A 26,976-nucleotide genomic window follows, 5' to 3' on the forward strand; every position below is an offset into this window, starting at 1 on the left:
ACTGCTGTGATTTTAATGGAAGTTTGAAGATAATCTCTTTTGGGTACTCTGAAGAATTCAGAGGAAAGTGTGAAAAGAAACAGACCCATCTTTTCTAGTCTGCGTGTCATCTTATACATATTTATTACTTTGATTAATCTAAGGTCTGTGTTTCTTTTCTTAGGTAACCCAGGTTTTTCTGCCTTTTATGTGCCATTTGCAAAGGCTTTATACTCTTTGACAAACAGACGCTTTCCAGTTTGGACTATCAGTCATGCTGGGCATGCGTTGGCTCCCAAAGACAAGAAGATTCTTACAACATCAGAGGGTATGTCCTTGTTAATATCTACTTTCCTTTACAGTGAGTGGAGGGTCATGTTTCTAGCAAGCCTGCTAAGGTTAAGAGTTACACCAGTGGAAACCTGCTTGTGGCGTTAGGCCTGTGGTTCCATATTTTGGTAAACTTAGGATTTTTAGAGACATTTTAACTCTTTAGGTAGTTTTCTGTAAGAATATGGGTAGATACAGCAATCTATGACTTGGCTTCTTTATTTACCAATTAGTAATCAATTGTGTGTTTTTTGATCATGTATTATTTTCCCAGGGTTGTGCTAGGAGGAATGGTGGGGAAAAAGCAGCCCCCAACCTTTTTGGCACCTGGGAACCAGTTTTGGGGAAGACAGTTTTTCTACAGACTGGGGAGGGGTGAGTGGTTTTGAAATGAAACTGTTCCACCTCAGATTATCAGGTGTGCAACCTGGATCTCACATGCACAGTTCACAGTAGGGTACTCCTATAAGAATCTAATGCTGCCGCTGATCTGACAGGAGGCAGAGCTCAGGCGATAATGCTCGCTCGCCCATCGCACACCTTTATCTGTGTGGCCAGGTCACAGACGGGGGTTGGGAACCCCTTTTATAAACCATGTTCTTTACTTTAAAGAAGCTTTTTCTCTCATATTTAGAGAATAATTAAGTGATAAACCGTGGCCTGCTAATCATGTAGACACCTAAGGAGTAAACAAAGGAGAAACCACAGTGTGGGTTAGGAGAGACTCTGTGGAGTCTGCAAAAAACCTTGTATTTGCAGCTGACCGTTTAGCCGCAGGGAGCATGTTGTATAATTTTCTATTTATTTTCAAAATGGATTACCTTCCTTTATTGTATTTTTAGATTAAAAAGTTATATGTGCTTATTAAAAAATTTAGTATGGAAAACTGAATAAGAAAATAAAAAATCAGCATCCTATAAGTTAAAGGTTGAAAAGAAATACTAAAACTTCATAATGTTTTGTTTTAATTATGCTTAAACATTTTCAACCTAAAGCCTAACAGACATTAGCACCTTGGCACTAAGAGATGAGATTTTTGAATGAATAATACTTTGTGTAATAGCTCAGATATTTTCTAGGCTGAAGTAAGCATCTAGAAATAGCAGCACCAGGGACCATATTTTTAGTGCTTTTTCACCTATGACAATATCATGATGAAGTGTGTATCTTAAATGTTAGTGAAATAGTTACATTTAGGTTTTTAGGGTATTTTTTTCAACATTTATTTACTTATTGTTTAAAACTTGTAGGTGGCATATGTTATACATTAAGAAAATATTTAGCATAGAATGTTTTTTAAATAAATAGTGGACTTCCAGTTTCAGCTCTGACATGTAGAACTTGGAATTTGTCACTTCTCTCATTGCAATAAGAAAAAAGCTGAGACTGAGTGTGGTGGCTCATGCCTGTAATCCCAGCACTTTGGGAGGCCAAGGCAGGTGGATCAAGTGAGGCCAGGAATTTGAGACCAGCTTGGCCAACATGGCAAAACTGCACCTCTACTAAAAGTACAAAAATTGCCAGGCATGGTGGTGCTCGCCTGTAATCCCAACTACTCGGGAGACTGAGACATGAGAATTGCTTGAACCTGGGAGGCAGAGGTTGCAATGACCCAAGATTGTGCCACTACACTCCAGCCTAGGTGACAGAGTGAGACTCTGTCTCAAAAAAGAAAGAAAAAAAGAAAAGAAAAAAGCTGAACAAAACTAAAACTCATTTTTCTTAGACCTTTCAGAGAATTGAGGTCACAGGACAAATTGTCACCTGAAATCTAGAGAGACAAGGAAATACAATGAAGATCAGCTTATGTGAAGCAGAAGACACTAGAGCCATTGATGTAGAATACATAAATGGTGATTTTGATGAATTGCTGGGGGTAAAGTACAGACTATTTTAAGAGTAACAAACTTCTGCAAGCCTATTCTTGGGGGACTTCCTCACTTTCATGGGTATTACCTCTAGGAATCTTATCAGGTTCTTTTGTGAAAATTTGAGAAATGTCCCCTATGGTTTTTGTTAAGGGTAGAAGAGAAGTAAGCATTTTGCAGTATCCAGAATATTCTCAATAACATGGCTTACTTTCCCAGGGAAAAAGAGTTCCAGAACTTTATCCAACCTGGGGGAAAGGCAGTTAGCCAACTCCATCTTCCCCTAGCCTTCCTGTCTCACATGCAGGAGAAGAAAAAAAGATGACAAACCCTTTTGAAGATCACAGCACAGGCATTCAGGCCCACTGAAAGACTGAGGTTTAATCTTTACATTAAAGGATGCTTCCCTCCTCATTTTAAGACCATGTCTATAGGCCTCTACCTTAATAATAGTACATTATAACTATAGGAGCTACAAGACACAAACTGTATTTAAGAAGGATTTCTTAGGGAAAACCAAAGACAACGGAGAAAAAAAAAAAGCAAGAACATTAAAGGAAACTGAAGTTTCTGATACCTGTAGCTATAGAAAACAGTAAGCATAGCCCTGCCCAGGCGCGGTGGCTCATGCCTGTAATCCCAGCACTTTGGGAGGCTAAGGCAGGCAGATCACTTGAGGTGAGGAGTGCTTGACCAACCTGGCCAACATGATGAAACCCCGTCTCTACTAAAAATACAAAAATTAGCTAGGCATGGTGGTACAAGCCTGTACTCCTAGCTACTCGGGAGGTTGAGGTGGGAGAATTGCTTGAACCCAGGAGGCAGAGGTTGCAGTGAGCCAAGATAGTGCCACTGCACTCCAGCCAGGACAACAGAGTGAGACCCTGTCTTAAAAAACAAAAAAAGCATAGCCCAGCTTCTAGCCACATTAACATATAGCCTCACATAAAAGATCTATTTACCTCATTCCTATTACTCGATATATCATGTCCAGCTTTAAGCCAAAAATAAAATTAGAAGGCATTGTAAAAGGCAAGAAAAAAACAGTCCGAAGAGACAAAGCAAGCATCAGAACCAGAGTCAGATATATACTTTTTCCAGTTTTAGAAATATCAGGTCAGGAATTTAAAGTAATCATGATTACTACGTTGAGGACTCTAATGGAAGAAGTAGCATGCAAGAACAGATGGGTAATGCAAGCAGACAGTAGGGAACTCTTAAGAAAAAATCAAAAGGAAATATTAGAAAACACTGTAACAAAAATGAAAAATGCCTTTGATGGACTCGCCAGCAGGTTGGATGCAGCTGAGGAAAGAATCAGTGGGCTGGAAAAATAGGTTAATAGAAACTTTCCTAACTGAAATGCAAAGAGAAAAAACAATAACTTATAAAAGTACAGCACATCCAAGAGTTGTGGGACAATTTCAAAAGGTGTAACGTATGCATAATTGGAATACCAGATCAAGAAGGAAGAGAAAATGGAGAAGGTAAGAGTTGAAGTACTTAATGCCAGATGACAAAACACAGGTCTAGGAATCTCAGAGCACACTAAGCAGGGTCAATACTTAGGATCTACACCTACATATGTCATGCTTAAGTTGCGGAAAACCAAAGACAAAATCTTGAAAATAGGCAGAGGAAAAAGCGCCTTACCTATAGAAGAACAAAGATGAGAATTACAGGGAACTTCTTGTCAGAAACCATTCAACAAAGAGGAGAATGGAGTGAAATATTTAGTGTTGAATGAAAAATAGCACTTACCTGGATTTATCTATCTAGTGAAATCATCCTTCAAAAGTAAAGGAGAAATAAAGACTTTTTCAGACCAATAGCAGCTGAGGAAATTAGTTGCTGGAGACATGCTATGCAAGAAATATTAAAAGAAGTTTTTTAGGAGAAAGGAAAGTGATAGAGATCAGAAACTCAAATCTGTATAAAGAAGAGCATGGAAGAAGGAATAAAAGTTTAAAAAGTTTATTTTTCTTATTCTAAATTGATCTGGTAGATAGCTGTTAATTCAAAACAATAAAAGTAACAGTACGTTGGGTGATTACAACATTGATAAATGAAATGAATGTCAGTAATGTTATAAAGGATGGAAGAGAGGAATTGGGAATACTCAGTTGTAACATACCTGGACTAAAGGTGAAGTGGTATAGTGGTATAGTGTTACTTCAGATGAACTTAGATTTAGTATATATGGCAAATTCTAGGGCAACCACTGGAGACAGGGTGGAGTGCAGTCGTCCAGGCTGGAGTGCAGTGGTGCCATAGAGACTAACTGTAGCCTGAAACTCCTGGGCTCAAGTGATCATCCCACCTCAGCCTCCCAAGTAACTGAGACCACAAGTGTGTGCCAGCATGCCTGGCTAATTTTTGTATTTTTTAATAGGGACAGGGTTTTGCCACGTTGCCTGGGCTGGTCTTGAACTCCTGGGCTCAAGTGATCTACCTGTCCTAGCCTCCTAAATTGCTGGGATTACAGGCATGAGCCACCATGCCCAGCCTCAGTAATCACTTTAAATGTGAATGGTCTAAATATACCAATTAAAATACACAGATTGTTGGAGTGGTGGGAGGAGATCCAGCTATATGTTGTCTATAAGAAACCACTTTAGGACCAGGCACAGTTATACACACCTGTAATTCCAGCACTTTGGGAAGATGAGGTGAACAGATTGCTTGAGCCCAGGGGAGTTTGAGACCAGCCTGGGCAACATGGTGAAACTCCATCTCTGCAGAAAAATACAAAACTTAGGCATGCTGGCATGCACCTTGGTCCAGCCTGCTCAGGAGGCTGAGGTGGGCAGATCACTTGAACTCGAGAGGCTGAGGCTGCAGTGAGCTGAATCATGCTGCTGCACTCCAGTCTGGGTGACAGAGTGAGACCCTGTCTTTAAAACAAACAAACGTTTTAAAACAAACCAACAAAAACTTTAAATATAAAGACACAGATATGTTGCAACTAAAGGGATATGCAGAGATATACCATGGTAGCACTAGTCAAAAGAAAACTGGAGTAGCTATTTTAATTTTAGACAAAGCAGGCTTCAGAACAAGGAAAATGTCAGGGATAAAGAGGGGCATTGCATGATGATAATAGCACCAGTTCTTCAAGGAAACATAACAATCCTTAACAAATATGTACCTAACAACAAAGGTCAGAATGCAGGAGGCAAAACTGATAGACCACACTATTATAAATGGAAACATCAGCAATCCTTTTTCTGTAATTAATAGATCCAGCAAACAGAAAGGTAGTAAAGATATAGTTGAACTGAATTGCACCTTCAGTCAACTTTATTTAATTGACATTTATAGACTACTTCATCTAACAACATACTTTTCTCAAGCATTCATGGAGCATTCACCAAGATAAAACATACCTTAACAAACTTAAAAGAGTATAAATTATACAAGGTATGCTCTTAGACCACAGTGGAATTAAACTAGAACTCAACAACAGAAACATAGCTAGGAAATCCCAATATATTTAGAAGTCAAACAACACACTTTTAAATAACACATGGGTCAGTGAAGTCTCAAGAGGAACTAAAAATACTTTGAACTAAATAAAAGTGGCAATACAACTTATAAAAATGTGTAGGATATAGCAAAACTAGTGCTTAGAAGGAAATTTATAGCATTGACTCATATATTAGAAAAGAAGGAAGATCTAAAGTCAATTACCTAAGTTTCTGCCTTAGGACACTAGAGAAAGAACAATTTAAGCCTAAAGCAAAGAGAAGAAAAGATGATAAAAATGGGAACACAAATCAATGAAGTTGAAAACCAGAAATTATTAGAAAAAATCAACAAACCAAAAGTTAGTTATTTAAAAGACTAATAAAATTAATAAACCTGTAGCCAGGCTAAGCAAGGGGGGAAAAAGAGAAGACACAAATTACGAGTATTCAGAAAGAAAAGATTCATTGCTGCTGATCCCTTAGATAATAAAAGGACAATAAACTTAACTTGGATAAAATGGACCAATTTATTGAAAGATATAAGCTCCCAAAACTCACACAAGGAAAAATAGATAATCTGAATAGACTATATCTGTTAAAGAAATTAAACAAATTCACCAAAGCTGAATAAGGACAAAACAAGAAAAGTATAGATCAATATCCTTGAGGGACATACATGCAAAAATTCTCAACAGAATACCAGCAAACTGAATTCAACATCACATTAAAAGGATATGGTCATGATCAAGTGAGCTATCTTAAGTCATACTAAAGACAGAAACAGACATTTGAAGAGAACATGAATGGCAACTTTGAAAGTTGAAAACAGATTCAAAGGATCACCCTTGATCAGGTGTTCTCAAACTTTGGCATGCATCAAAATCACCTGGAGGGTTTATTAAAACACAGGTGCTACCTTCTGAGTTGTTGATTCAGTAGATCTCGGGTGGGACCTGAGAATTTGCATTTCTAACAAGTTCCCAGGTAATATTGATGCTGCTGGTCCTGGGACCACATTTTCAGAACCACTGCCCTAGATGTTCACCAATAAACACTGATGAGGAAAACCAGTAGAAAATATCTGTCATGTGTCTGAATTTTTAGGAAACAGCTTTAATTCTTATTGTAAATTGACATCTTATTATTTATAACTTTACTTTGAATATGTCTATCTCTGTTTGGCCTGCTTGTGTACTATTGAGTTAATAACTTAGTAATTAGAGCCTGGGTTCTTTGCTACCTAATGAGAACAGTGCCATCTAGAGGCATTAGCCCAAAGGGCCACCGTAGGGCCAAAGGAAGCTGTGGTTTCTGGAGAGGGTGAAAGGGCAACTCACTATCATTAAGCACTTATTGACAACCTACTGGGTTATTAACTGTCATGCTACAGGGGTATACAAAGAGTTAGAATTGCTTGCCAGTCTCCACCTTTTAGGTTCGTGACTTTCTATATTCTGAGTAACTCAAAAGTTCTGTGAAGGCTAAGTAGGGCTCTGGGCCTTACCAGCCCCCCATTCAGCTAGAACAGGTCTGCTCTCATCTGTCGTACACATTGGAGATTATGTTTGCAAATGTATGCTATAGTTGCTTGGGATAGGCAGCACAGATACATTATTTGCTGTCCAAGATTGTCCTAAGGTACTGCTTTTCTGGCATGCAAAATATAGTGTGAAAAATATGTAATCATTGAGAAAAAGGGCATAAGCTATAACCACACATCAAATGTTGAAAGTATGTCTTGCTTCATATTAGCACATGTTGAAATTATGAACAGTTGGAAATAATATTCTAGTGGACCACATTAGCACAATCATAAGTTGAATACAATTGGAAGAACAGATGTTCACCAATGTCAGAAGGGGATGATTCGAGGGGGAAAAAAAAAGTGTGAAAAGAAAATTTGAGGAGTTAGGAGTATAAACTGTTTTCTGGATTTGATTTGCTATAGAGTCAGCATACATGATGGGAAATTCATTATCAACTATTTCAAGTCATTGTTTGGAAAGTACGAAAAGAAAGCTAGAAATCATGCTGGTTTCGTTTTAGCAGATAAAAACATAACCAAAAAAGTTACACAATCTTGCAACTAACGATGAATTTGAGTCATGCTTATCCAAAGAAACAATAAACTACTCTCACTGCAGTCCCCCAACTAGGAAGAAAGAGAGAAAACCCAGTGGAGCTTTCTCTCTTGCCAGGACTGGGAGTGGCAGGGCAACAAGGAGGTGAGATGGAATGACTAGATGAGCGCAAGGCAGGAACAACCAATCAATCAACTCTCAGGGCTCACGGTCCCTAGAAATGAAAGCAGGTAAATCTGTGGGTCAGAAGAGCAAAAAGCCAAAGTGCAGAGCAAGAGAAAGAAGTTAGGAATCAAGCAAATTGTTAGAGTCCCAGGACAGACAGAAGAAGTAGGGAGAGTGAGCATTGCAGTTAATATCCATAACACAGACCAGATTGTGCGCTCCTCTCTTGGCAATCTATAGGTATCTTCCCATTGATCACAGAACCGAGTCCAAACTCCTTGGTGTGAAGTTCAGTTTCCTACTTCATCTAGACCCAAGTTTCCTTTTTAACCTTATGCTTCACCTTTCCCTATAACCACATATAGCCACAGAACTCACAGCTTTTTCCAAGTAACAGCCATGGAAACATGGCTGTTTCCAAAATAGCACTTTACAATAAAAAGTAACACACTTTTTATGCGTTTAGCTTTTATTGTTTGCTAAGTCTATAACATTATGTTCTCCTTGCTGAATCTCTCTTCAACAGTCCTTAGCAGATAATTGGTTTTAGTCAAGTGGAACGCATAATTTGATGACTGTGGTTTTCACCTTCTGTTTGGAGAATAATAATAATAAATTATTTTATAAAACATATGCTTGGGGTTTACAAATCTTAAAATTTGTTTTCTAAATAAGATAGCAGTGTTAAATAGAATAATCATCTCCCATCCCCTCACTGTGATGCATACTTTAAGAGCCAACAGAGTTGTATCAGTGTTTAGATATAAGGAGCTGACAGAATACTTCGGGAGGGAGCTGGGGATTGATGAGAGTGTACTCTCACTTCAGCCTAGTAACCTCAGGACAGTTTTGAAAGGAAGGCCTTATGGATCGATGAACTCGGTAAGCATACAGAATTAGGGACCACAGTTCTCATTGAGCCAGTTCACTGATAATCAGTACGAACCCATAAAATCCTTGGGGGCTTCTGTATTCGTGTGAGAAAGGAATGAATGGTGATTTTCCCTACAAAATGGGAGTAAGATACCTAGGAACAACAGCACGTCAGTGCATTCTTTTTTTTTTAAATTTATTTTGAGAAATTTTTTAAAACATAGAAAAACACAGTTGTATAACAATCAAAGATTCTATTACTCACAATTGACAGTTAACATTGCCATAATTACATAAATATTTTTGTTAACAAAATAAGTGAAATAAAACAATACAGAAAAAGTTTTGTTCTTTGTATCCCATCTCTAGTTCTATCATGAATTTAGAGTAAATACTTCATGTATCTTTTTATATTTTTAGTTTATATATATATATTTGTATAGCATGGTGAACAACATATGATTTTTTATATATTTGAAAAAATTACCTAAGGAGGAAACTGTTTTTTTTTTTAAATTTCTTCTAACTACATAGTTATACATGTGCCATGGTGGTTTGCTCTACCTATTGACCTATCCTCTAAGTTCCCTCCCCTCACCCCGTACCCCACAACGGCCCTAGTATGTGTTGTTCCCCTCTCTGTGACTGTGTGTTCTCAATGGTCAACTTCCACTTATGGGTGAGAACATGCATCACAAGGAAACTGTATTTTCATCTTGATCAAAGAATTCTTTAAAATATGAAATATTATTTTTAGCCTTTGAATTTTTACATGTAGGTTGTTTAATTAAAGTTATTAAGATACAGCTTTGGAGTAATGATTGGGGGCAGGATGGAAGAGTTTAGTAGCTGAGCAAATTCTGGTGTGAGATGTAGTTACAGTATGCAGACTCAGTCCTACCAAAGGCATGTGTAGTGCTAATCTCCAGTCTTGTCTGTTCTATGGTCAGAGATGACCTATAAATGCTGTTTGCATGAAAATAAATAGTTGAACTTACACATTTTTATTCAATATATAGCCATATATATGAATGGCAGTTAAATTTAAACTGTTTTGCTTGGATTCAGATACATAGTTAAATGCATACGTTTATAGTAACATACATGTAATAAAGAATATCTTCTAGTTATTTATCTTGGGTAGAGTGGGAAAAGGTACAGTACTTTTTATGAATCAAAGGGCCATTACCCTTCTATTGTGATCCAATAAACCCTGTTCTTTTCTCAAGCAAATGCTTGAGATACTTAACTTTGGCATTTAATAATTGCGTTTTTATCTATGTCTGTTTCCTCTTAGTAGATTATGATCTCCTGAAAGGCAAAGGTAGTATATTTTATTTATGTCTGTACTTTCAATAATACCAAGGGCCAATTAGTCACTGTTTTCTGTCAGAGTAGTCAATTCAGTTCATGTAAAATGAAGAAAATAATAATCATGAGATTTATCTGTGTTCTGAGGCTGTAAGGGAATTTAAAATTGAAAGCACTTTTAATGACTGCTTAATAACTTTAATGACTGGACTAGCAAATTTGAGCGATTAGACAAAAAGTTAATGTGAAGTACTGATTTTATTTAATTTCTCTACTAACTATTTCAGAACAAGTTGTGTATACCTTTTGAAATAAACTGTAGAACCGATAGGTGAGCTGTGAAGTGATATCTAATAGAGATGGGTCTAAGAAATAGGCTTAGGTTCTAAGAGAAAATTATCAATATGATCCTTAGGACCATTTATTAGTAACAATATGGTGGATTGTATTGTCATCCACCAACTCAGGCAGTTCTCAATTTAGAAACAGATTATGTTCCAAATGTGCTTCGTTGATTATAACTTGGAGTACAGTTTCCTCATAGAAAGAATGGTATTAATGATTTCCATATTAGCATTCTTCTGGTTTCGATACAACTGAATGTAATTTTTTCTGCATTTTTTGGAGAGTAAGTTAATAATTACTAGCATTTTCTCAGATTATATTACTATTAAAATAATAGGAATAAAAATATGTAATCAAGTATATAGTCTTTTAACCTTTCATTTTCTGCTAGTAAAATAATATCTAGAATTTTATTTATTAGTAACATGAAAAAAGATAGGCTGGGAGTATGGCTTACACCTGTAATCTCAGCACTTTGGGAGGCCAAGGTGGGTGGATCACCTAAGGTCAGGAGTTTGAGACCAGCCTGGCCAACATGGTGAAACCTCATCTCTACAAAAATTCACCAGGCCTGGTGGTGTGCGTCTGTAATCCGAGCTACCTGGGAGTCATGAGAATTGTTTGAACCCGGGAGGCAGAGGTTGCAGTGAGCTGAGATTGTGCCACTGCATTCCAGCCTGGGCAACAGAGTGAGACTCCATCTCAAAAATAAATAAATAAAATAAAAATAAATTTTAAAAGATAGCACATTAAAATTTTCAATTGTTCATTTTTAGAAAGTACTTTCCCCATTAATCTTACCACTTCGGCAAACACTAACTCATAGTGTGTTCTTCTTGAAAATCTACTGAGTAGTTCCCAGAGGTAAAGCCAGATCTACCTCTGAAATATTCTGATTTATAATGTCCTTTAAAGTTTATCTGAAATACAATGTTTTAGGACCTTATTTATGATGTCAGTGAAATTTTAGAATATTTAATTCATTTTCTTTCTCTTTGCTCTAACCATGTAAATGTTCTTGGTATTATTTGAAGGAGGACTTAAATAACAGGAATTTAAATGATGGCAGTCATAGCTTTTATTTATCTGTTTATGCCAGGCACTTAAACAACAGCCATTGGAAGCTAGCGTTATTATCTCTATTTTGTGTATGAGGAAACTGAAGCCTAGGTTAAAGGATTTGCTCAAGTCACACAGTTAGGGAGATGCTGAGCTGAGATTTAAACCCAGATTTATCTCATCTCCGGAGCCTGTTTATCTTTGTACTGCACCTACTGTCCCAACAAAAGGAAAACTTGGATATTTCCAAATGCTGCATATTTTGAAAAAGAACTTGGGACGCAAATATTAATATTATTGTGGTGTTTTCATATGAAAGAATGATATGATCACTTTTGGGTAGAGTGATTAGAGAAGCAGGGTATGAACTATTCAAACCTAAATGTAATATTTCATGCATGAAAAGGTGGATTTGGAGCCATTAGAAGTCCTACCAAAGTCAGGTTCCAGATTCTCTGTCTTCCCAGTTCTGTTTCATGCTTAACTTTCTTGTTAAGTAGAGAATGAATTGTAAGCTGACCTGGGAAAAAGAGTGAGAGCATAACATGTTTTACCTGGGAGATTAATAGTACTATGGAAATAGGGAAGTAAGCCTCATTGAGTCAAGAAAAAGCTTTTCAATAACTGTATGCTGGACTTTGGGGAGCAGTGCTAAGCAAGACCTGAATTGTAAACTAAGAGTGAATTAGGAGTAGTATAGGGAGATAAATAAACAGGGATGTTGTGGAAACTGAAAAGACAGCCACTTTACTCCTCACATAATGAATCATAAAAAGGTCTCTCAGAGGAGATAATGCTTGTTTCAAGTTTGTAGGATAAACAGGACTTAGACTAAAAGTGGAGATAAGCACTAAAAACAAACAAACAAAAACCTGTACAAACAAAACAGAAGAGTAGTTTTTCTGAGTTTGGGGTGCCTTTTGAATGAACCATACCGATTATAATTCCCCTCAATGCCTTGCAAGTCATAAGAGCAAGAAATTCAGTGTTCAGTCATTCAAATTTTAGGAAGCAGTTGGCTGTCTTATGATATTTTGAAATATTACACCCTGTCATTGGGTTACATATATGTTCATAGGGAAAACCTATTCTACTCATAGAATATTAGAGCGGCCAGCATCCTCAGAGATCATCTAGTCAGTTCCAATTTTCATTCAACAATAACATTTGCTGTGTACTAGTCACAGGACACAGATGAAAAGATGGACGTTGCCTTCAAGGAACTCACAGCCTAAGAGAGGAAATAAACATACAAACAGACAATATGCAAGTTTGATAAAGTGCTATAATAAAAGAGGTACTGATTAAGCACAGAAGAGAGCTCATTAATTTTTCTTGAGGATTAGCTAGGTAAAGTTTTAATTAGGTCTTGAAGAACCTAGAAAAGTAGTTCATTTGTGACAGAGAGGGAGGATATTTCAGGTCAGGACTATGCTGGTTATTTAAAAGGGACAGTTTTCCATTTGACCCAGCCATCACATTTCTGGGGATATACCCAAAGGATTATAAGTCATGCTGCTATAAAGACACATGCACACGTATGTTTATTGCGGCACTATTCACAGTAGCAAAGACTTGGAATCAACCCAAACGTCCATCAGTGACAGACTGGATTAAGAAAATGTGGCACATATACACCATGGAATACTATGCAGCCATAAAAAAGGATGAGTTCGTGTCCTTTGTAGGGACGTGGATGCAGCTGGAAACCATCATTCTCAGCAAACTGTTGCCAGAACAGAACACCAAATACCGCATGTTCTCACTCATAGGTGGGAATTGAACAATGAGATCACTTGGACACAGGAAGGGGATCATCACACACCGGGTCCTATTGTGGGGAGGGGGTAGGGGGTAGGGATAGCATTAGGAGATACACCTAATGTAAATGATGAGTTAATGGGTGCAGCACACCAACATGGCACATGTGTACATATGTAACAAACCTGCACGTTGTGCACATGTACCCTAGAACTTAAAGCATAAAAGAAAAAAAAAGGGGGACAGTTTTTAACATTTCTACTTAAGTTTTTCCATCTGGATTCCTTAAATAAATAAAGATTATCTAAAATAATTAAGTCATATCATGGACTTTCTTAGTTGTCTGTTAGTAATATAAATTAGCCTAAGCAGCTGGTACTCAATGTGTGGTGCTGGGACCTAGTGCATCAACATCCTCTGAAAACTTGGAAATGCAGCTTCTCAGGCCCCAGCCTAGACCTGCTGAAACAGAAACCCTGGGGTGTGGAGCCCAGCCATATGTTTTAACAAGACTTCAAGGGGATTCTGATGTATGCTCAAGTTTGAGAACCACTGGCCTAAGCTAACAGTAATACACAGAATTATTGAAAGTTCATGGGCTCTGAGGATTTGGAGACCTGAATTTGAATCTCATCTCTCCCACTTAATAAGTTTGTGACTGTTAATCTGTCACCTAATATCTATGAGCATTGGGATTTTCACCTATCAGGTGAACGTTATAATGTTTCCTTCCGAAAATTGTTGTGAAAATTGGTTAATATAATGAATGCCTAATATTATCACTGGCACACTGTAGGCTTTGATAAATGGTAACTGCTTTTTATCATGATTGTTATCTTTTTCTTGATCATTTTTCAGTGATTACTTTTACTTACTGAATGAAAACATGCCCATAATTTGCTTTTAGATTCAAATGCTCAAGAAATTAAGGACATCTATGGACTTAATGGACAAATAGAGCACAAACTAGCTTTCCTGAGAACTCATGTGCCAAAGGACATGAAACTTGTGCTCATTGGCCATTCGATAGGCAGCTATTTCACTCTTCAGATGCTGAAGCGAGTCCCTGAGCTCCTGGTAAGTACATCTCCAGAGGTGACTGTGGGTGCTGGACTGTGGGCCTGCACAAATCCTCCTCACCTTTCCTATGTTCTTTTGTCTCTTGTTCGGTTGATAAATAGAACAGAGAGAGGGATATGTGCTTGCTGCCTTTATCCTTATCTCCATATTATGATGGACTTATGTGAATGTATGTTCATAATGTTTCAAAGAATAATGCTGAGGGAGATAGGAAGTTTCTGAAAGAATGCCTTTGAATCTAGGGTTATCTGGAGTTCTTATGTTACACATTATTTGCTGTTTTTTATAAAGAAATATTTAAGAGTAGTCACTAGGTAAGACCTAGACAAGAATCTGTCTTTTGTGGGAAGGTATTTTGTAAATATTCTTGCCTTTTTCAGAAGGAAGAAATGTGTCATCATCATCACTGACAGGCAGACGCTGTCTTTATGCAGCACTACATCTTTATTAAGTCATAAGTCCAGCTCCTTACCTGTTCTGTATCTTGGCGGCCTTTTTGAGACACATACTCACAAATACTCGCAAATATTTATTGGGTACCACTATGTGCCAGATATTAAGTGAGGTGCTAGAGACATAAAGACCTATTTAAAGTGCCCAGGAAAGCAAGTGAACTATAAGAGATATAAAACCAAACAAAACATTGTACTTCCACTGACATATACCATTGAAATAACTCACTGAATGGATGCAATTCACAAGATAATTCATTTCTTCTTTATTCAACAAACATATATTAAGCCCTTTCCATGTGTCAGATCCTGTGCTATGTTTTGAGGACATCCCAGTGAGTAAGACAGTCTTTGAAGTAGGAGAGCCTGGAGTCTGCTTGAGGAGACAGTCTAACCAATAGATGTGATACCTGCTGTCTTGTTTAAGTTCAGGGGGTGTGGGAGCATGGAGTGCTGATAAACCTAGTAATCTGAAGCCAAGATAGGACATGATCACTTCATGGCCACTTTGTGCTAGGATTTTGACTGTTTCTCACTCCATGGGATAAAATATCTTCAGTGGGGTCTCAGAGCTCACTAAGCACTCGCTCCTTTTCTCACCAGCTTCACCTACTTACTTCTTACTCATAATTGCCCTTGGGAAATGTACAGCTATAGCCTCCCTTGCTATGGTTTTTAATAATAAATGGAGGTTTTAAATTATTATTGGGTATAAGAAAATGTGTTTTTCATTTCTAAGTGTGAAATCAATAAATTCAAGATTGTACTCTGTTCTCTGTATTACTGTCTACTGTGTTGGTTTCTTTTTCCCCTAAATAAGGTCTCTTAATCAGAATGCAGGCTTTATTCTTGCTTTTAGCATTTTGCACAGCTTCTAATGTCTTTTGTGCCTTTGAAGTCTCCTCTCATACTGTGTCATGTGGTTGCCATCTTTATGGTGTCCAGCCCTGCCTCTTAGTGGTTTTACTTGTACAGTTGCTGTGAGTTCTGGCTCTAGAACCAGGACACCTAGGTTCCAATATTTATTGTCTTTTTTTTTTTTTTTTCAGTCTGTCTGATCTTAGACAAGTTATTAAGTCTCTACTTCAGTTTTGAGTCTCAACCTCAGTTTCCTCATTTATAAAATGGGTATAATAATATGTTCTTCAAAGGATTTTTGTGAGGAATTATATAAAGCATCAGGAATGATATCTGGAACTTTAAAGTTCCAAATAAGTATTAGCTATTATTATTATTAGGGAAATAACTCTAGTCATTGTCTCAGTCATTAGGTTAACTGTTGTATTAGGTATCTACTGCTGTGTATCAAATTGCCCCAAAATTTAGCAGTGTAAAACAATATACATTTCTTCACTCATAGTTTCTGGTCAGAAGTCTGGCCACAGCTTAGCTGGGTTCTCTGCTTCAGGGTCTCTGCCAAGATTTTAACCAACATGTCTTCCAGGGCTGCAGTCTTATCTGAAGGCTTTAGTTGAGATGGATCTGCATCCAGGCTCACTCATGTAGTTTTTGACAGGATCCCATTCCTTGAGTGTTGTTAGAGGGCCTTCATTCAGTGGTGGCAGTTGGGTAGAGGCCACCTTCTCTAACATGTCGGCCTGTCTAGCTTACTTCATTAGAGCACGCCTGAAAGAAGAGCCAGGGAGACAGGCTGCTAGCAGATGAAAGTCACAGGCTGTAACCCAGTTACAAAGTGACATCCCATCACGTTTCCTGTATTCTTGTTAGAATCAAGTTACTACATCTAGCCCACACTCAAGGGGAGATAATTACACAAGGGCATGAATACTAGGAGGTGAAGGTCATTGGGAGCTGTGTCAGAGCTGCGTACCCCACCACTCTAAAATTAGGATTTCACTTGTGTGTTGTGCAGTCAAGCACATGGACATAGGATGTACATAAATTAAATTACTGCATTTATTTACTGGTATAGGCAGTGACTTGGACCTGTCAAATAAAATGTAGCAAACTGACATGAAATATAATTATTTGTTGTTAGTTGTTCCGGGTGTCTTAAACACTTTAAGAACATTAAAAAGGATACTTGCACATTTGAAATAATAGCATTACTGTTCTGTAAACATAGGCAAGAAAATATTCATTTCGGAGCTCATCACAGGCTATTATTAACTTAATCAGATATCTGTTATGGTTTTTGTGTTTTCTCCGGATCTATTCTGCATGTGATGTGTGGTTTCTCTTTTGTGTATTTGAAAACGATTGTTCAACACATTGTCTTGAACCCTTCTCTCTTTTTGGGCTCATACTCACAATGTCTGTTGGGAAAGAAGTAGAATGCATCTCAAATTTAGTGCGCTTTCTTATAGCTTGTTCAGCGTCATAACTTTCTAATTATTGTCCTGCCTTCAGGTGTCCTTGCTTTTGCAGGAATAGTGGTGAAAAGGGGAAACAAAGATGAAACTTGAGCTTAACCTACTTTATTTGTGGAGACATAACTCAAACTGATTATAGAGTTTTCAGAAAGACATGTGAAGCAGTGTTTTATCTTCTTAAAAAGGGCGTAGGCTAGAAAATAATGTGTGCAATAAATTGTCCAAAAGGTCACCTCTTTTGGGGGGTGGGAGGGGCAGTGAACATCTGTATGATTTTTAAATTATTATTCAGAAGCTTTATCTGGTTTCAATTAACTACATTGTTGAAATTCCCTACCCCATCCCCAGCCCCCATTAAACACCTGGGTCAGTGAATATTGGTGGTGTGATCCCTGCCAAAGTGTTGAAATTTCAGTGTCTCTGGGCTACTCTAAGACGCTGCAGTGCTGCATGCCTGAAGTTAGCATGACATGCTCCATTTGAGATGCATTTGACAAATATGTTTGTGTAAGCCAGAATGTTACAATCCTTAATCATTTTGCCAAAAATAAGTTAGCTATTATGTTTTATAACATATGAAGTGTGATAATAAGAAACTTGTGTTTCCATCTCTTCTGTTATTTTTTACTGGAATATTTGACTCTCGTAAGATTTTGAGGACATATGTGTAGTTTAGTAGCTAGCTGGCTTATTTAGTTTTATTTTGGTTCAGCTCTTTGCAATATTTTCATAACTAATTATAGGCAACTTGGTCTTAAATCATTTTAAGAGACTTATTGTATATGTCAGATACATTGTCTGACCTGTATTTTAATATACTAAAAAAAAGTTGCTGCTTTAAAAAAATCTAGTATTTAAAATTATTTGTTTATCTAAACAAATTCCACACATAGAATTAGAGATATTCTTCATATATTTTTAAAGTAATGCTCAGTATAGGGAATTTAAAGGGAAACTTGAGCAAATAGGTAATTGGAAGACTGTTAAATTGTAGCTATCATGACTTATAATAATAAACATAATTGTTTTTAGGTTTGTAGGATCTTAGAACTGAGATAGGCTTTAGAGACAATCTGGCCCCGTCTTTCATTTTATCAATGGGAAGTGAGAGAAAGGTCCCTTGCCAGGATTCAGCCTTGGCTCTGCCTGAATCTGGGGTGGAGCATACTGATATTAGCTGTGAGTATAAAAAGAATCCAAGAAGGTATTGATGGCTCCTCCAACCTGTGGATGATAGCAGAGACTATAGCTATTACAGTGTGCCCTGCACTGTACATAACTGCTAGGTTTGTGTGACTCATTGTGTTGGTGCTCCAGGAGTAGGAAACCCCATAAATGCTCTAGCAATTTCAGGATTGTGTGTTGCCGTAGGGGGAGAATAATCAGAAGCAAAAAAGTAGTAATTTTATGTCCACTATCTAGAATCTTCTTTCTCTTCTCAACCGTCTGTATGTTAAAAATGTGTCACCTGATTTTGCCAGTAAATCTTTTTCATAAAGTTCAAGTTTCGGAGTTGAGTTGAAAGCCCTCGATTCTTCACTGAGTCTTGGGGTGAACATCAATTAATATAACTTTAATTTTCCTCTAAGAATTTATATAACCTTTAATGATAACATGTTCTCCTCTTCCAGGGATATCAGATCCTTCACAAGCTTAATTTTTTATATTATTTGGCCTTCCTGTGCACAATAACATAGAGTTTCCTTTGTCTGTCTGGTTGGCAAAACTGTCTTCTCTCTGAATGAAATTTCCAGATTACTTAAACTCACTCTCTTAAGTACCAGACTATTTTATCCAACAGGATAAAAATTTGTCTAAAGTATATTACTTACTTATCTGCCTTCTTCAGCAATGCATATTGAGTATAGAGGAATTTTTTTCTTAGTGATTTAAGGGCAGTGGTAATAACACTATTATTTTGATAGTGTTATACTAGAATAAAATGTAATCAAAAGGAATGTGCCTGTGTCCTGAAATTTCTTAGGTGATAATGCTTTTTCATTAAAAAAAATGTTTCATGTATGTCTATGTTAGTTTTTCTATCTCCTCGCTCAGTGTTAAGTACCTCTTCTCTTCCCTACTTCTAATTTATTGCTACTAATTTGCTATAGGCAGAGAAAACCAATAACTACATTATAATTTTTTTTCAGTAGGAATAAACAGGTCCTAAATAGATAAAGGAGTAAAACTGACAGCATTAAATGTGTGGGCATTGTTATCACTCAGCTGTTTTTTCTCTTCTTTTGAGATCCTCAAAAAGAATGTTTTGGGGCATTTTAAATACTCAAACTTTTAGAGACTCAACATATAACTACAGCTGAGAAGCTTGCAAAAGTTTACTAGGAGAATTAGAATAGCTTGTTAGATCATGTATGTTTTGATTCAGGAATATACCTCATCCATACTAAGGAAAAAATAGCTTCAGTGTTCTCCAACAATGAGATTATTGAAACTGTGGTTTACTTACACTATTCTGCTGAGCCTTCATGTCTGCTGTCAAAGACATGCTTGTAAGACGCATTCATATAATGTCAGTCAGCTGTGTTTGACAGTTGAGATAATCGGGAGGGAGGGAGAAGAATAGGAAATAACTCATTTGTCATAGTAAATTTTGTCAGAATCCTGTCCCTAGATTCCAGTGACAAGACATGGAAGGCAAAATGAGGCAGTACTGTAAGGCTCTGAATGTTTTGTGGAGAGAGGTGTCTTCTACCTGGGAAGCTCAGAAAAAGCTTCCTGGACGAGCTTCAGGGCCACTGAAGGATGAGTTGTATCTGGAAGTAGAGGATTTGATATGGTGACTAGGGGGTACTGTGCATTCTAGGCAAGGGGGACAGCATGAAGAGAAACGGTTTTCATCACTGGGCACAGGGAGAGGGCAGTGGGTGGTGTGACTGGGTTGCAGCAGAGTGTGCCTGGAGGGATCAGTCAGACATGGGATTGATAGAGATGGACAAAAAGCTGGGCTAGGGAGTGTGGACTCATTTTCTGGACGGCAGAAAGCCACTGAAGGATCTCTGATGATAGCAGTCATGCATCAGGTAAATAATCTCTCAGGGAAAAGGAAAATGAGATGGAGAGAGAAAAAGTGCAGTATAAAAAGTGAACATCCAGGTGACAGGAAAGTTTACTAGTCCAAGTAAGAAATAATAAAGAGAGTGTAAGAGATAAAATTGCTCAGGGAGATTGCTGAGAAAAGAGAGAAGTCATAGATGTATATTGGCGGAATGACTTCATTTGCCATAAAGGAGTGTTACAGGATTTTTGGGGTGTTGCTGTTCCGGCTAGAAACTTGTGGTTGGTGGCACCTTTGCCTGAGTTTTGCTCGGGCCCACTGGGCTCGTTCCACCCACTCTGCCTGACAGGCTGTGCTCAGCTCATGCTGCCGGCCTGGATCCTATGCCTCCAAGGGAGAATAGAGTCAGGCGTGGAGTGATGAGGAGGGTGTGTGAGCAAGTGTGGGGTCTGGCCACTGCACAGTCAGTTATGCTGGCTGCTGCCATGGGGCAGGCAGCTTCAGGTGCCAGCATGGGTGCCAGCTCTCTGTGAGGCCACAGCTGGACCAGGCACACTGTAAGCAGCTTCCCCGGTGGCACCAGGGAATGCAGTGGCACCCAGAAGCTTAGAGATGCCAGGAACCACAGGGCCCCAAAGAGGGAGTCACAGCTCTGGCTCAGGGAGCTCGCAGGTCTGGGCTCCCTGAAGTGCTGCAGATTTTCTCTCCTTCTCTTCACTCGCAACATGGAGAGCAGGGGGCATGTTTCGGCTCTGTTTGTGTTACAGCAGCTCTTTTAGCCTCGCCACTCTTCAGGTCCCGAGTTCTTGTCCTGCGACAAGGAAGAATGAGGTTTGCAGACAAGCAGAGGGTGAGCAAGACAGAGAGGAGCTTTACTGAGCAATAAAACAGCTCAGAGAAGACCCACAGTGGACAGCTCTTCTATGTAGCCCAATGAGTGTTCAGCTCCTAGCAGAGAGGGTAGCTCCTCTCTGCAGCTGGTCATCCTGACAAGTGTTTAGCTATCAGCAGAAAGGGTAGCTCCTCTCTGCAGCTGGTCATCCCTTCCTGCAGCTCTGAGCAGAGAAGAGGCCCTATAGTAGGTGGCTCCTCTGTGCAGGCAGGTCATCCCTTTGTCTGAATCTCTTGGTAGAGATAGTAGCTCCATTCTGCAGCAGGTCGTCCCATTGTCTCTCTGTCCTCTGCTGTGGCTGAGCCCAGGGCTTTTACAGGCCTCAGAGAGGAGGAAGTGCCCACTGATTGGTCCATGGGCAGCCATGGGTAGGCCCAGAAAGGGCACCACAAGTCCCCTACTCTGGTCCATGGGACTGGCAGCCTGGCCTGTAGCCTTCAGACCCTCCCTGACCTGCAGGTGGGGCCTCACCGGAGACCCTCCCGCTTCTGCCCAGTGGCCCATCTGCCTCCTGCCAGCATCTGTGGCACCCAGGTTGCTTGTGCCAAGGGGCATCTGCAGGCCAGTGCCGAGCCACCCTCAACACCCCTCCTCAATTTCCCCTCATGCTTGTCAGCACCCAAAATCCAGAGAGGGCTGAGGTGGCAGGGAGCTGGCATGTCAGTGCTGCCTCAAGTGTACACACACCCAGCTGGGCTGTGACAGTGCCCAGACTTGGCCCCAACCCTACTCCAAGATCAGAGCGGGCGCCAGGAGCGGGAAGAGGCCAGGGAGTGGGAACAGGCCTCTCCAAGCCTTCAAGGGCCAGGAAGGGGGCCTTCCCAGGCCCCCAAGGGCACAGAGAGGCATGGGTCCACAGCTCTTACTTGGGCTGCTGCCTGCTTCTGGCTCTCGTGACTCCCTGAAGCCCAGCTGCACCCCCTCACAGCTTGGGGCAGGGGCCCTAGGTACTTGCTGGGCCTAGGCCGGTGTCAGGGTAGGGGCAACATCTCCATGAGCTCCCCCAGTGACCCTGGCATTCAGGGGCAGTCAGGAGCTCCCCCTTGCCCAGATTGTGGCCCTGCCCAGTGCGCACCTCCAGGAGTGGATTGCAGGCCCTGGCCTGGCCACCAGGAGTGTCAGGCCTGATGGTCACCCTGATGCAGGGCAGACCCCGGTGACAGAACCCTGGGCGGCCCTGTGCAGAGCCCCCTCCTGAGGTGCAGGAACCCTGCGCTGCTGGCCGGTCCCCAAAGCAGGCGTCACAGTCAGCTGCCTCAGGGACATGGAGCACAGGGGACCCACCACTGCCATTGCTGCTCCTGTAGCCACTCCTGCTGCCACCGCCCATGCCTCCCCACTGTGGACAGCCCGCTGCTGCCATCAGGAGGAGGAAGAGGTGGAAGTCATAGAAAGAGGCAGAAGATATAATAATTTTCCAAACTATTGGCTGCAATCCATTAATGGATCCCAAAATCACTTCAGTGGGTTGCAACCAGTGGATCAGTCAAGAGAGAGTAGACTGTGCTACAATAACACAATGTCAGTGGCTTTTAACAACAAAGGTTTGTTTCTTGTTCATGATACAAATCCTTTGAGGGTAGGCTTCCCCTATGAAGATCTGTCTATGCAAGCTTTCTCCAGAATCCAGATTGATAGAGTAGCCTCTATCTGGAATATTCAAGTCCCATGGCAGAGGATATAAAGTGAATGGTGAACCACACCTACATTTTAAAACCTCTGCCTGGAAGTGAAAATTTTCACTCCTCAGATTTTATTGGACAGAGCAAATCATATGACCAAGTCAGCCATCAATAAGGCTGTGAAGTACAGTCCTCCCCAGAGAATGGAAGCATATGTTTGTGACCGATAAAACAGTGTTTTTAAACAATGTATAATAAAATAGAGTAAAATAGAATAGAATAAAAATGTATTGCAGTAAAGGCATGTATTATGAAACTTTTGTTTCACTTTGTATGTGTGTTGATAACGTAGATTACAATGTCAAATGTATATCTTACTGTGAGTTAAGGTAAAAAAAAAAAAAAGTTTGAAAACCATTCATCTGGACTAGAGTACACCATAGTAGCTAAGAACACAGCAAGAATGTCAAGAAAGGGGTAGATACATGGAGGATTACGGATGGCCACAGATTTTTTTGTCATTCCTTTCAAGAAATGAAACCTGTTTCCCTTCCCGTTTAAATTTAGGCCGAGCATGTGACTTACTTTCACCAATAAGATACGGTGGAAGTAATGTACTTCTGGTACCTTCAAGCCCAGGCCTTAAGAGGACTGGGAGCTTCTATTTTCTCCTTCTCAGAAGCCAGCTGCTGTGTAAGAAGGTCGACTGCCCTGAGACCACAAGGCTGAGAGAAAGCCCAAGCTAACTAGGAGAATCATGAGGCACCAGGCCTGAGTGAAACCTTCTAGGGCCTTCCAGCCCATCTCAGCCCAGCCCATCCACCACTGAGTGCAGCCAAATGAGTGACCCCAGCCCACACCACATGGAGCAAAAGAACCATCCAACTGAGCCCTATTTGAATTCCTGACCCACAGAATTGTGAGATAGCAAAATCATTGTGATTTTAAACCATAAGTCTAGAGATGCTGTGTTATATAGCAGTAGATAATTTAAACAAGGTAACAGGGTTGAATGTAACAAATGTTGAAGGCTTCAGGCTTCTAGAGTAAAAGGTTCTTGATGTCCTTGAAGACAGACTTTTTAGTGAAATAATGGACAAGGTGGTTGCAGGAAGTTAAGTGAGAAATGGATAGTGGTTCCACTGGCCAGTGAAGGAGAAGAACACATGATAATTTAAGGAAGAAGCCGGTCAAGGGAACTTCTTTTCCTGTAAGTGGGGGAGAATTTAACATATGCTGAAGGGAACAGCCCAAGCACAGAAAGATGTCGAAAGTGAAAGACAAATAGGAACTTTCGTTGGAACAGGTTTCCTTCCATTTGTCTTTTAGTCTCCATACTTGAAAACTTGGAAAATGGAATTTTTCTTAATATTTGTGTCTTTGCAAAAGTGGTTTCCCCCTTCCCTGGGGGGGGGAACATATATTACATATTTAGTTCTCCTTTTCTGTCTAGAAAAAGTCTAGCTCAATTTTTAAAATAGATGTTATTGTCATTACTAACAGTGATTATACCTAACATTCATTTGAAATTTATAAAACATGTTCACATGTAACAAGGTATTTTAACAGTCTGATTTTTCTCGTCTTAAAGATGAGACTGAAGTGCCAAGGAGTCATGTATCCAGCCCATATGTCAACTAGTAGAAAGTAGCAGAGCTGGGACTCTGTATTCTGTTATCTAACTTTCTCATTATCTGTTTTCTAGGTGAGTTAATTAGAAAGATGATGATTACAGATGGTTAGACTAAGTTCCTTTCACAGATGACCAAACTATTTGGCCTAAACGTAAGATTTCTATTTTTGCTTTTTTAATATTTGAGTTCTTCAAATACACAGTGAGTGAGTGAGTGAGTGAGTGAGTGAGTGAGTGAGTGAGTGAGTAGGAAGCAGGTGAATGCGTTGGGAGGAGTTTGGAGAGAACTGAGAGAAATGACAGCATGTGTGAGTGCTCTGGAGCATAGGAGATAAAGAGACTGTTGAGGCCTGGGCCAAGGGCAGAAATTCAACCGAAAAGATAGTAAATCAGAGTCCTAGAATTGAGCTGGGAACAGAAGGAGTATGAAGGAAATTAGAGGATTCTGCAAACATAGTGCATAGTAGTTTGACAGTTACCTCTGTGTGACCCATTAATAAATCCTGCTGTGTGAAAAACACAAGCTTAGACAATCAGCACCTAACTACTCTGATTTGTGAAAGATTTTCCATTTCAGAAAACAGTAAGTCTCTTACTCTAAGTTTGTATTGTAGATAACGAAATGCTATTTTTCCAATCACTTATGCATTCATTTAAATATATATGTATCTGCATATTTGTGCGCACACACACATTATCTTTTCTGAATTACCCAGAATACTTTGCCAAAAACTAGACACATGGACAGTTTCAACTTTTCAACTTCAGCCATTTTTAGTTATCTGCGTATTTTTTTAAATCCTGAAATTGCTTTCAAAGTGGAAAAATTGTGTGGGCTTTTTTCATCTTTTCATAACTCAAAAACGACTTAATATGTTTTTCTCAAACTTTGCAAAAAAAAAAAAAATCACCTTTGGGCTGAAACCAAGCATGGAAAATTTCACCACAAAGGGCTAATTTTTTGGAAAGCTGCAAGAAAGTGAAAACAGGGGTTTATAATAGAACATTCTTCATGCATGTTAATACTTAGTACTTTATCTAATGCATTTCATCTGAGAATTTCTGAACACTTTTCAGATTTAAATATTGAGCCATTTTAATATTTGTGTACCCATGATATATTTTCAGATATCAAAAAGTTCCCCCATCCTCTCAGATGTCCAATAGCTTCGGAATTAGTGAGATGTGTTTAAAATGACAGGTAGGGCAAATGAAGTTAAGTGGCTGCTAGCCAGAGAAAGCCATATATTTACTGCCCAACACATTTTATCACTACCTCTTCTTGGCCCAGGAGTACTGTAATTGTAAGTAAAATACAATAGATGACGTGGCACTAATTTGAATAAGCCAATATGTCTCAAAGTAGTATCAATAGCACCTGTGACAAGCAAATTAGACAAGCAAATTCTTGCCCCTCTTCACTCCCAAGGGGTGGGGCTCACCAACCAGCATTTAACTAGCACTGCAGGTAATTCTGATACATGCTTAAGTTTGAGAACCACCTACCTAAGCTTTCCAAAAGCTTGGAACAGAATGCATTGAAATGCTGTGGACAATTCAATCTGTCCTTGGTCTTTCTGTGATGTCAGCTCTGTCTTCTCATATCCTTTGGAAGCAGGAGGAATACGAATCAAATTCTCTGAAGGAAAGGTCTTCTGTATTAATGTGCTCTAGCTCTTTCCACCTATGATGTTGTCCATAAGCACAGAGACTCCCTTGAGTAAACGTGCTGATATCAGCTTGTTCAGGGTAACAGCACTACCAAGATGTATTTTCTCATTTTCTTGAATTATTAGGGTCAAAACTGGAATGGGACTATAAATTTCTTTCTTATTTCTTTGAAATCTTTTAAGTTATAAGATGGTATCAGATCTGTCAGTGGAAGTTGACTGAAGCTCTGCTCTTTGGTGTGTAAGTTCTCAATCTGACGCTTTGCCGTAGCCCTCTGCATTTCAGCAAATCCACGGTCTGTATTTTTGTGTCTTCGGGCACTGAAGTAGTTGTTTATGTGCCACTGTAACAAGTGTTGAAAATATTACCCTGGTGATGGAAGTCACTAGTCTGTAGTATGTGGGCCTTTAGCTAATCCTTTTAGCCTAGGTTAATTTCTTACTATAAATTATTTGTAGAAATTCATAAAAAGGACAGCAAGTTCTCAAATAAAGATGCAAAGTATGTGAACAGATAATTCACCGAAGAACTAGCTAATATATCAAAAAGTGTGTGCCTACCACAATGTGTGATACAGTGTTTTATGAATTAGTATATAGTAGTATACTTAATGATGTCTGTTTATATTGAGTATGGTAGTATTTGCTAATGTTGATTTGATGAATGAACCTCAACAGTTATCAAAATTAACTATTACTATTACATAGTCTAAAAGAAAAGTTGTGTTGTGTATGTATATACTTCGATATACATTTTTAGAAAGTTTGAACAGGTAAATACCAGGTGGCTTATAGTAGTTTTCTGTGTTGGTTAGGGGTAAAGGTTGTATTGGAGTGAAAACTCTACATTGTTTCTGCTTTTCTTTGTAATGACCATGTATTATCAGAAAAAAATAATTTTCATTAAAAAAAGTGTTCATACCCTTTGAACCTACTAATTCTTTTCTTTGGAATGTATATTAAGAAAACAGACACAGATAGAAAAAAATCATGTGCAAAAATATTATCTATTATAACAAAAAAATTGAAAACATCCTAA

At 39.0% G+C, this 26,976-nt stretch overlaps 2 protein-coding genes across 4 annotated transcripts in view; both read left to right on the forward strand.

The window, feature by feature from the left end:
- The window catches only part of HS1BP3 (HCLS1 binding protein 3), a 642,583-nt gene that overhangs the window by 457,233 nt on the left and 158,374 nt on the right, over positions 1-26,976 (forward strand). The window lies entirely within an intron of this gene.
- Positions 1-26,976, forward strand: part of LDAH (lipid droplet associated hydrolase) — a 147,842-nt gene that overhangs the window by 30,521 nt on the left and 90,345 nt on the right. For all 3 annotated transcript variants that reach the window (XM_050754596.1, XM_050754599.1, XM_050754597.1), the window contains 2 exons: positions 164-307; positions 14,147-14,316. In XM_050754596.1, the coding sequence (XP_050610553.1) occupies positions 164-307; positions 14,147-14,316 (314 nt within the window). The remainder of the gene's footprint in view (positions 1-163; positions 308-14,146; positions 14,317-26,976) is intronic.

The sequence above is a fragment of the Macaca thibetana genome, chromosome 13 (genome assembly GCF_024542745.1).
Source record: "Macaca thibetana thibetana isolate TM-01 chromosome 13, ASM2454274v1, whole genome shotgun sequence".
NCBI lineage: Eukaryota > Metazoa > Chordata > Mammalia > Primates > Cercopithecidae > Macaca > Macaca thibetana.